The sequence below is a fragment of the Ips typographus genome, linkage group LG2 (assembly GCF_016097725.1).
Source record: "Ips typographus isolate SLU linkage group LG2, UJ_Ityp_2.0, whole genome shotgun sequence".
NCBI classification, from domain to species: Eukaryota; Metazoa; Arthropoda; class Insecta; order Coleoptera; family Curculionidae; genus Ips; species Ips typographus.
Genome location: NC_138423.1, coordinates 22,497,918 through 22,508,902, shown reverse-complemented (window position 1 = coordinate 22,508,902; position 10,985 = coordinate 22,497,918). Strand labels below are relative to the sequence as shown.

Here is a 10,985-nt window from a genome sequence, read left to right as displayed (position 1 = left end):
TATAATCGGTCAAACGTCAAATCTCTGACGTTTCTATGGCCAAGTGTCAATTATTTGCCTCTGTTGCCAAATTGGAAAATAACACAAAAACATGAAAGGGAGACCGAAATAAAATGCCCTCCACCTCTGCCTCCACAGTCCAATGCTTTAAAAGTGAAATGGATAAAATCACAATTCTTCAAAGCAAGACTTTATAATTAACATTTACAAAACAGACCCATTTTAATATTTTTTTACTAATAAACACAGATTAGAATTAAACTTGAAACTAGACTAAAATAAGCTCTACACTTCAACTCTTCACACATTAAACCAATTTTTTAACTTAAGTGTTTCCTGATCGTACTGGGCTAATCGACTTTTTATCTCTTTATATTCAGCTTCACGGGCCGTCATAATTTCTTGACTTTTCTTCAGTTTAATATTGATATCCTCTCGTTTCAAAGGAACTTCACTAGTCATAAAAATTTTGTATTGCCGAGCTTCATACTTTGAGTCAGGTTCGTATTTTATGGTTTTTAACTCTTCCTCAGTCTTTTCCAAAGCAACAGTAATCTCCTCCAGTCTCTTCAAGTACTCTGCCTTAATTTTCGGCACATTTTCCGGTTTCATAGTTTCGTGCACCTTTTCAATACTTTTGATTTGGTCTTGCATTACCTCCGAAAGCGTGGTGTGAATTTCCTTCAATGTTTCATCGGATTCCTTTATGTGGTTCTGCGTTTCTTTTATTTGATTTGTAATTGGGTCGTACTGTTTAATAGCATAGAATACTGATTCCGTTTCTTCGATTAGATTTGCTTTGTTTTGATCCAGAAGCAAACGGTATTCATCCGCTTCTTTTTGTACGTTTTCCAATTCGCCGAGCGTTTCGCCGTATTCCTCGTTCGCACCATCCAGCTTCAAGTCAAGCTGTATAAGGGTTTCCTCCTGTTCAGCGTAGATTTTTACAAGTTCTTCGTAATTTTTGGATTCCATGACTGTTTTTTTTCTAATTAATTACAATGCATTCGGTGGAATCAAATCAATTTAAATTTACGGTTAATCTAAGGTGACAAGTATTAATCAAAAAAACGGTTTGAGTGACATCTGACATTTGACGTTTGTAATAAGGGTTGATCATTGAAATTGCCTAATTGACTTGGAACGGCCATATCTTCTGAAATGACATAGATCAATTTTTTTTGTTAGTTTATATTGCAAATCTCAAAAACATACTTTTATTAATTTAAAGTCAAATCTGAAATCAGAACTAGATTTTCTAAAACATTCAGCTTTTTCTGTATGTATATGGAGTAATTATAAATGCGATTTATCTAATCACAAGCACAATCTGAAGTATTAAAGCGATATAATTTAAACAATGAAAATTCCAGTACTAATATCATTCATAAAAGCGTCAATCACGTAATATGAGAGGATGGAGCCCTACAAACATTAGCAAAAGTCTGAAGCGTGTCGACGTAGTTGAAAACCAACGTTTTAATAGCTTTAGCTTTTACTTTTAGTCGGTTTAGATATGTCGCCCAATCCGGAGGAACAGCAGCTGGTCGACTCAACCGATCAAACGAATGTCCCGAACAAGAAAGAAAGACCGCCACCGCATAAGAAAAAACCAAAAGACGAAGTGACTTTTCGGACTCATTTAACTTCTTTAGCGCATATCAGTGTTATCCTCTTTGTTTATCTCATTTTCAAATTGGCCACCAGGACCGAGTTTGATTTTTTTACTTGGCATCCGCTTTTGATGTCAATCGGTGTAAGTATACACTATTTATATAACACATTTAAATTATCAGTATTGTTTTACACACTTTTTGATTATTATTACAAAATCGTCTGGTTTCTGTTTATTGTTCACTGCGCGTGTTTAATTTGGTGTTTAGATATCTGCGAATCAAGGTTGTTGCATTATTTTATAGTGCGAGATCAAATGCCTGACTTAATCTAAACAAAAGGAAAAAGTTATTCAAAAAGAAATGCTTTTGCACGGTTTTGTAAAAACGTACTTTTAAGTGCACTAGTATACCAATTTTTGCATGATTGCTTGTGAAATATTATTATCAAATAATCGGACATCCTCAAAATTCAGTAACTGATGTAATGGTCTTGTTTAAAGACTTAACTTAAGTTTATGTATAATAATACCATAAAACAAAATGCAGTTATTTTAAAAAAAATATAGCTAAGAAAAATATAATCAAAAATTTGTTACATTTGAGGGTTGGGAAAAAACTAGACCATTTATTATTGTGTCATATTATAGGAACACACCTTCCTAAATTAGTTATAGGTTTATTAGGAAACAACAATATTAATTATTGCAAAAATAGCGGGTCAAGGCTAAACCAAAAAAGTGTATAACAATTAATAATTTACCAGTTATTCTTTATTATTAACAAAATGGCGTATATTAATTACTTTCATTAATTAGAAATCTTGTGTGTACTCAAATTGGTTCTTGTCACGCTTATTATTTCTTATATATTTTTTGCAAGATTTTTTTATATTAAATCATTGAGCTGATGCATGGGTGAATTCACTATAAGTTTGAAAAAAGATAAATTGTTTTGTCTAAACATGTAACCTTTGCAGCTTGAATTATTAAAATAATAGTTATTTACATTACTAGTGGGGTATGAGCATTTTTATAGTCACGAGTGGGAGTGTTGCCACGACGAGGTTGTAGACCGAGTTGTGGTGATCACACGAGTACGTTAATTTGCCATACCCCACGGGTGATGTACAACATTTTATCTACGACCATCAGAAGCAGCGTAAAGTAAGAAAAAAATTAATATTTTGTGCAATGTGAACTATTTAGGAACGTCTCGTATATGCTTGCTACGGGTAGTTATTTGTTACCCTTAAATCTTGTCATCTACGCTGTACTGTTTTGGTGTTGTTGCTATGGTGGCCATTTGTTTCCACATATCACTTAAGCGACAATTTAAAAGTGTCAGTCACAAATTTTTAAAAGTGCATTTCGTTATGAACATGTCTGAAGAACTTCCGTCAGATATTGAAGAAGCTGCCGCAAACGTGGTATCTGGCTTGTTGCCTGCCAAGTCAAAGGAGAAATATGAAAAAATGTATCAACGTTTTGTCACCTGGTGCGAGACCAAGAACATAAAGAGTCCCTTTCAAGAAAAAGTGTTACTCGTGTACTTTGAAACCTTGGCAGCAACCTATAGTTCATCCAGCCTTTTTTTTTTTTTGTGTAAATTCGATCCAAGAACTTTCTAATTCAGGAATTCATTTCACTTTTAATATTTATAAAAAGTAAAATATAGTTATTATTTAAGATAGGTCTGTTCATGGTATTATCAAAGTTATGTTTAAATTCAATAAACAATTACAGCAGAAATTTTCATTTAAAGTTGTTTTATCGCACTAGTGCGATAAAATCGATTATTATCGCACTAGTGCGGTAAAATCGCTCATTACGTAACTCAAAATGAGCTATGTAATGAATGATTACCATGCTAGGAGTAGATAAAAGATTTTTTCATGTTTATTGCACAGACAGACTGATCATAAAAAATTGAATTTCTATAAATAAACAAAGGTACTGAAGTGATTATTATTTATATTTTTTTATTACCAAATAATTAACCCCATACAAAATCTAGAGGCATTAGATCAGGACTATTTGGTGGCTAGTCGTTATAGTGCCTAGGCCATCTTTTACTATAACCATTATTTTTTTTACAATTATGATTTAGGAAAACAATTAATATACATACGAGAGTAGTTATCATTTTTAAATAAAGAAGAAAATGCGTTTTAAACCATATCTGTGAAAACATTAGCATCTTATACACATTTTTTATTAATCAGTAATCAGTTTTTCCCAGTCAGATTACTTTTCCAAGTATGCAACGCTAACAAAATCTGATATATCTTCAAGGTTACACCATCACAATTAGAACAAAACAAATAGTAGACATAATTGCCAGTCACTTGGTTGATACCAGCATTAATTTATTATAAGTAGTATTAAATCATTTATTTATCAAGTATTTTACACTATTTTTTTTTTTTTTGAAAATAATTACCTGTTTGTTGATAGTACAATTTATGAGGAAGTAATGAATTGTATACGGACTACAAGTATTGATGCTTTAAAAACTATTTTTTTACCAAAAGTTTTTTCAAATACCATATAATTGTTTTAAACGTTTAAAATTCATAATTTTTTTGGTCACTTATGTTTTTATTAAGGTCGAAATATTGGGTATTCAATAGTAAATTAATAGGATTTTTCTTTAAATTTGACTAAGTAAATTATTTCAAACTGTTAATGGTGTCATGTAAGCGGAAAAGAAATACATAAACTAAACTCGACTGTAACGTATTTTCCAATGAATAATGATGATGTTTCAAATTTAGTATTTTTCAATGCTACTTTTGCTGGTATTTCTGAAAACTAGGATGGAATTATCGTAGTACGCATACATTAACGGAAATAGTTGCAAATATAATTAGAAAGAAACCTGTAGTGAGTATAGCATAAATATTTGTGTCATGTTTTCTATAAATTACATTTTTTTTACTTTTTCAAATTAAAAACTTTGCGACATTTTAAAGAGTATTACAAAATATCTCAAAAAATAGATGCATATAGTTTTATGTAAAGTTGTAAACAATTTAATATTTTATCGTGCTGTGAAAACTGCACCAGTGTATATTATCTAAAACACCAGATATTATTAAATAATATAGCTAGTAAATCTTATATTATCGGGTAAATAATCAGATAATAACTCTAATTCAGCGTGCAGTAGTGTATCACTTTCTACACTTTTTAAATTCATTTAAAGCCTTTTTTCCTATTAATAACACTGATCTAAACGAAATAATTTAAAATTTGTATGTGTGTTTCAGTGGATGCTGTTGATGACTGAAGGATTCTTTGCAATTAACAAATACAACACATACTGGAGGCTCAAAACGACTGGTGGTTTTCGAGTAAAGGTGCACGTTACCATCCTGTCAATCGGCTACATTATGTCCGTCATCGGATTTGCTGTAGCCTACATTAACAAGTCAAATAATGGCAAAAGTCATTTCGTAAGCTGGCACGGACTTATGGGCCTGATAGCCCTGATAGGCACTTTCAGTCCTGTGATAAACGGATTGGGGCTTTGGTACAAAAAAGAACTGAAAGTACAGTCGCCTCGTTGGTTGAAGTTCGTGCACGTGACCAGCGGAACTGTCGTTTTTACCTTCGGAGCTATTGCTCTAATCTTAAGTCTTTACTCGAATTGGTACGGCAAAAAATCCAGCCAAAATACTGCTGTGTTTTATTTTGGACTGATTTCGGTTGGATATCCGTTAGCGTGGGCTGTGCTTGGACCTTCAATCAAATTATATGGGGTAGTGAAAGGTTATTTTAGTGAAGAGAAAGCAGAATAAGAATAGTGAGTTTGTGTGTGTTATGTGAAATAAATGTTAAAAAAGTATTATGATTGAATGAAAGATTTTTTAATAGAAGATTGGTTCCACTGTTTAATGAAAGCATTATTTAATTATCAAAGTGAAGCTCAAAAAGTTAATTTTTCCCAACTTTGTGTTTTATAAATCTATTGTAAGGAGTGTTAGGTGAAATGTGCTTCCAACTTTCTAACAAAAAGTCAATTTTGTGATTTACAAATCTACCCTTTAGCTTTTAAAAGTAGGTAAAAAGAGAGAACTAAACTAGTTCAACATTTCACAAATTACAAATATAAGAAGAATCTTTTTTATAGACGTATTTTTTCCCAAAAAATCTGGTAACATAAAATCTCCTGGTGATCTACCGAGCTCTTCTGATCATTTTGTTTAGAAATTTGCTATTTTTTCAATTATACATGATTTCACCTACTGGCATAAATATTTTCAAAATGTAAATCAAACTTTCAAGTGGTTCAAATTAATAAATCAACTTGTATGCTAATTAAAACATTTTTCTAAGTTTGTTTTTGATGTTGTACAGCAGAGAGGCTTCACCTTAACGTACAGGTAAAGTTGTTGGTAATTGTATACATTAGTATTTTTTGCAATAATGTTAGTAGTGTCTTATTTATTCTGGTCAGGTATTATGAGTTTGTAAAATAAAAACCTAAAAACTCAAAGTTTTGTTATCACATAATTTACAAAACCGAAAATTAAATTTAAATCTTCAAACTCATATGGTTGTTTCACTTTTAATTTTTATAAGTTAACTTTTAATTGTAACTATACTGATCAATTCCTGACAACTTTAACAAACTGGTATTTCCATGATTAACATCGGAAGGAATATCATTATGTCTGTCATGTAGTTCGTGACTAGTCGTATCCTCCGCTGGAATATCAGCTTTGAAAACAAACATGCTCACTATTAAAGATGTGAAAATAATAAGGCAAACAGTTAAGATAATTAAACTGTAAGCTTTTGGATGCCTGAAAATAACGGTTTAAAACTATTTTCTATGCTATTTTTTTGCCAACGTCTTATTACCTTATGCAATGTTTACACGCACATCCAGGTAGATCGTAGTTGATTTCTTCGCTTAAATCGTCACTTGAGGCTTCTGCTTTCACTGACAACCACACCGCGTTTGTTGAATATCTCTGCATAATTATATTTTTGATGGCTTTTCAAACAGTACTAATTAAAGGCATTTGCAAAATTTGACAGCTTTTATTCGACTTGTCAACATATTATGTTAAAAAAATTTCGACGTCCTTTTACTTTTTGGTTTATTCATTTCAAAATGTTCAAAAAAACCATCTAAATTATTTTCAAAGTTACAGACAAATTTTTCAGATTAATATTCCAGTTTCTGATATCGGTCGGCAATCATTTCATAGAAACCCTACAGTAAAATAGCAATATATTTCCATTCGAGATCAGTTTAGCAATATCAGTACTTAAGTACAGTGTTATGGTCTTTTTGAAGATTATTATCCTTAACTACAGTATTAGTGATTACGTCCAAACTACTTTTTACATTGAATGTAGCATTGAAAACAAAACGTTTAAACTATATGGAAACGTTTGGGCTTTAGAATTGGGTTCACAGGTTTGAAAATATTTTAGTAGGAAAAAACTAGTAGGTACTAACAATATTTTGGTTACAACCCAAACCCTGCTTATTTTACATTTATTGTTATTAATTTCAGTTACTGTATCTCTTAAGTATACCTTTAAGGTCGTTAAGTCTATAGATTAAAAAAAAAAACAAAGAAAATGTCACTAAATATAACTTTTCACTTACAGAGCATTCTAGGCACTGTCAAGAAAATCTAATTACATATTTACAACACAACGCTTATGTCCTAAATTAACTTTAAGTTCGTTTCAGTCGCGAGTATTACCTACTCGTTATCATCAGTGCTCTGAAAAAACAAAACACTATATTTAGTGAAAAAAGGTATACCAATAGTCAAACAAAATTATGTTGACGTTAATTCCACAAAAATATGCATTGACAGGTCAGGTATTTTGAAACCAATTTATCTTATATTGAAACGCAGACAAACCAAAAATTAACGTCTACTGGCAAGGAAGTACAAAAAACTTGTCAGGGACATACTACAGACCCAAGAACTGTCAAATCAACAATTTTGTGGTTGTTTCGGTTAGCACTGACTTGACGTCTGACGTCATCTCAAAATTGCTTGACTTCTGGTGTACATAATTGGTTTTAATTACCTAGATATTTTCCTACACCTGTCATTATGATAAACCCAACTAGTACCGATACTAACTGGGCTACACCTGCCAGTCTTTTGGAGTGCTGTTGGTGCCATCTAGCTCTTTCACGCGGCAGTACTTCGCTAACTGTGACGTACAACAGGGTACCACCAGCTAAAGCCTAAAAATTCAACAAAATGGTAAATTACACCGGTAATTTGCAAGAAAGTACCTGAAGTATTGGAATTACAACGTCCATAACGTTATTAGGAATATCAGAAATTAACATTCCGATAAAAATTCCACCAACTGAAGCAGCGGAAAACACCAGAATGCAAATAAAGTGTTTGCAAAAGGTGATGTACTGGTTCGAAGCCAGTTCCATGCCCAAACAGAAACCGACCACTAGTTTATGGGATGCAATTGCACCTAACAGCAACAAAACCTGAAATAAGACTATATTACTGAGCGTAATGATAGGTAATAGTTGTTTTCACAAATGCAAAATTAGAACCTTTCTGTATGCCGACTAAAAGTAAGTTCTAAGCAGACTCGGAAATAGTTATTTTCCTAACAGGTGGGAAAAGCAATACTTTTCCGCCCGAGGGTGCAAAATGCTTTACACAAGTATTAGGAATTTCTGGTCAATTTTTGACTCACCCTTACTTACTTTTGACGTCAAACCTTCCAGACCTACGGCTAACCCTTCCAGTAAACTGTGTATGGAAAGAGCTACTAGAAGACCCAAATTTGTCATTGGAGTGGTTGCTTGACAAGGTTCTTGGTGCATCACGTGACATAATTGTGAAGGTAATTCTTCACAGAATAATGCGCTATCTGACTTGGCCCTAAAATGAAAACTTAACCACTAATTGGTGTTTTTGTAAAGTAATTAAGTACCGGAAAAAGATTGGATTATATGGTAATTGCCTGTCCAGTAAAGTACTAGTTTCCTCTTGATGGTTAGTAGCATCATACCTAGTTCGCGGAAAGTTACTGGAATGTCTACGCACAAATCTGGTACTAATATGTCTGCAACAATAATCCAATCAATATAGAAGTTCAAAAAGAACGACAATATAAAACCTTTCAATAAAATCAATTCTTCTTTCCGTATTATTATGATAATGTTCATGTCCATTTTGAGAAGGTGACTGATGACTTGACACTTCTCCGTAAAAGAAATGCACAATTTCATCCATTAAATACAAAAGAAAGAAACCTGTGCAGAAAAATAATTCTATGTAGGGTTTGAAGCTTTGTCGCACTTCTTCCTTGGCTTCGGGCAATATATGTACTATAGATGTGGATAGAAGGACACCCCCACCAATACAAAGCAAACAACTGAGTAGTAAGGGCCATTGCATTCTGGATTGTTTGATAAGACATGCTGGCAATAGACCTAGAAGAAGTAGAATATGATATGAAATATTTGTCAATAAAAATTCTCTCTGATTTTTCTCTTTCTAGTCTATTTTTTATCAAGAATTCTGATCTCATTATTATGTATTTAACTTTTGATTTGTTTCCTCAATAACACTTACCTGCCAGCATACTTCCAATTCCTAAGGCAACTAAAGCAATAATTTTTGCTTGTGATAATTCCATTGTAGTAACACTATGTATACTAAATTATACTATACAATATAGCAAATCCTAGTAAATAAACACTGCACACAAATCGTAAAAGTCAATAGCTAAACACATTTTTTTATTCGACTATAGTAGACGGACCTACATATGTGTTGTTGTTTCACGTTTAAAATCTATTCGAACACTAAAAGATCCAGTGTAAAATTACAATTTAAAGCATACAATTTATTGATAAGGTTTATCTGCGAAACGTAATGCTTTGACTCAAGGTAAAGAAATATTTTTACGTTAATTTTTTCTTTCAATTGGTTTTATGAGGTAAAAACTGATTCAACCCAGATTAAACTATAACTAAAGATTATTTAATTTGTCGCCATTTGGCGTTTAATAATATTTTGTTTTTGATTGATATTGAATAATACAGGGTGGGCCAATAAAGTAGTTCTGAAGAGAAGGCACTTAAATAAATGTTCTCAAGGTGTGTTTTATTAAGATTATTTCTATTGTTTATTCCATAACACAAAATCTCATGAACATGTTTGTAGTACTTATATTACTTTTAATGTAAACAAAAATACACTTTTGTCCCAATTTCCCATTTAAGTTGATGAATCGTCCTTGTTATCGTATATTAATAATGCATGTAAAGAAACCATTACAATGAAGTCTTGATAATCAAATTTTGCGCATTTAAATGCCAGACGCGGTCAGAAAGGTTATCAAATAATTCGTAACGTAATACGCAATGGTAGTATCTCGCACAACCCTAACGAAAAACTAATAAGGTACACTGGATGCAGTTGACACATGTCAAGGGCGCAAATTGCGCCCTTTAGAATCGAAATCCTTCATTAATATATAACGTTGGTGTCAGGGTGTTAATCTTACAGTAGGGATGCATTTATTAGGCACGCATTTTCGGATTTGCAGGCTTTGGTAATAAAATATGTTTGTTAATATTGGATTATTTCAATGTATTACACAGTTTGTACCAAAAGGTTTGACTAACTTGTTATACTTTAGAGATAAATTGTTTTAATCTAATTAATTAATTCTTAATTTACTACTTTACTCCAAATGTTTTTGTTAATTTTTGGCTGATTATTCTCATACATACTTATAACCTTGTTGATACAATTGTGTTATTTATCATTTTATTTATTACTTTGGTACTACGATCTGTACATATTAGACAAATTAATTTTATATTTAGTTAACAACAATTAAGGCTTTATTATTTTTCAGTCAACTTTATTTATTCTTTTAAATACGATTTTTTTTACTAGAAATATTACAGAAGTTATCATTTAAAATTTGCCCAAATTCAACATTCTAACATTTTTACCAATGACGCTTTTGTTGGTTAAATTTCTTTGGAATATCCCTGCTGATCATTTTCTAGAAGTTTTTTGTTTGAAATTTGGCCTTTAAAGATACATTTTAGTAATTTACAGATTAATCTCCTACGGATATTTTATAATGTTTTTACGGCACTTTTAGTATATTCTCAGGAAGGTTATTTTAGTAAATTTAGACCACAAAATTGACATTTGTCATTTTGCTCAAATTTCTCATTTAGGTATTCGTTTTTTAAAATTAATTTTAAGTACGTAAACTACTTTTGGAATATTTTCATGAAGGTAATTTTAGTAAACTTAGGCAACTAAATCGACATTTTTAAAATGGTAGACTACTGAAGTTAGACTTTTAAAGCCAAATCTCTACCCAAAAA

General features: G+C 31.6%; 3 protein-coding genes across 3 annotated transcripts; 1 reads left to right on the top strand and 2 right to left on the bottom strand.

Annotated features, from left to right (window-relative positions):
• The first annotated feature begins 1,391 nt into the window (after window positions 1–1,391).
• On the top strand, window positions 1,392–5,517 carry LOC145725312 (transmembrane reductase CYB561D2). The gene is made up of 2 exons (XM_081974020.1): window positions 1,392–1,756; window positions 4,885–5,517. Exons 1-2 carry the CDS (start codon window positions 1,517–1,519, stop codon window positions 5,413–5,415), a joined length of 771 nt encoding a protein of 256 aa, XP_081830146.1. The 5' UTR covers window positions 1,392–1,516; the 3' UTR covers window positions 5,416–5,517.
• A 654-nt stretch (window positions 5,518–6,171) lies between these two features.
• On the bottom strand, window positions 6,172–6,616 carry LOC145725314 (uncharacterized). The gene is made up of 2 exons (XM_081974023.1): window positions 6,482–6,616; window positions 6,172–6,423 (listed from the first exon to the last, which is right to left on the bottom strand). Exons 1-2 carry the CDS (start codon window positions 6,598–6,600, stop codon window positions 6,207–6,209), a joined length of 336 nt encoding a protein of 111 aa, XP_081830149.1. The 5' UTR covers window positions 6,601–6,616; the 3' UTR covers window positions 6,172–6,206.
• A 28-nt stretch (window positions 6,617–6,644) lies between these two features.
• On the bottom strand, window positions 6,645–9,429 carry Zip88E (Zinc/iron regulated transporter-related protein 88E). Its single transcript, XM_081974019.1, has 7 exons — window positions 9,205–9,429; window positions 8,747–9,062; window positions 8,561–8,692; window positions 8,331–8,508; window positions 7,893–8,105; window positions 7,679–7,841; window positions 6,645–7,362 (listed from the first exon to the last, which is right to left on the bottom strand). Exons 1-7 carry the CDS (start codon window positions 9,266–9,268, stop codon window positions 7,355–7,357), a joined length of 1,074 nt encoding a protein of 357 aa, XP_081830145.1. The 5' UTR covers window positions 9,269–9,429; the 3' UTR covers window positions 6,645–7,354.
• Window positions 9,430–10,985: the final 1,556 nt, after the last annotated feature.

Bases quoted from the DNA above. Each gene is read 5' to 3' on its own strand.
- Zip88E (XM_081974019.1), bottom strand. From the start codon at position 9,268: ATGGAATTATCACAAGCAAAAATTATTGCTTTAGTTGCCTTAGGAATT. The intron at 8,509-8,560 runs GTACTTAATTAC...TTTTCATTTTAG, and splicing joins TATAATCCAATCTTTTTCCG to GGCCAAGTCAGATAGCGCAT. The intron at 8,106-8,330 runs GTAAGTAAGGGT...GTCTTATTTCAG, and splicing joins TGGAAGGTTTGACGTCAAAA to GTTTTGTTGCTGTTAGGTGC.
- LOC145725312 (XM_081974020.1), top strand. From the start codon at position 1,517: ATGTCGCCCAATCCGGAGGAACAGCAGCTGGTCGACTCAACCGATCAA. The intron at 1,757-4,884 runs GTAAGTATACAC...TGTGTGTTTCAG, and splicing joins CGCTTTTGATGTCAATCGGT to TGGATGCTGTTGATGACTGA.
- LOC145725314 (XM_081974023.1), bottom strand. From the start codon at position 6,600: ATGCAGAGATATTCAACAAACGCGGTGTGGTTGTCAGTGAAAGCAGAA. The intron at 6,424-6,481 runs GTAATAAGACGT...CGTTATTTTCAG, and splicing joins GCGTGTAAACATTGCATAAG to GCATCCAAAAGCTTACAGTT.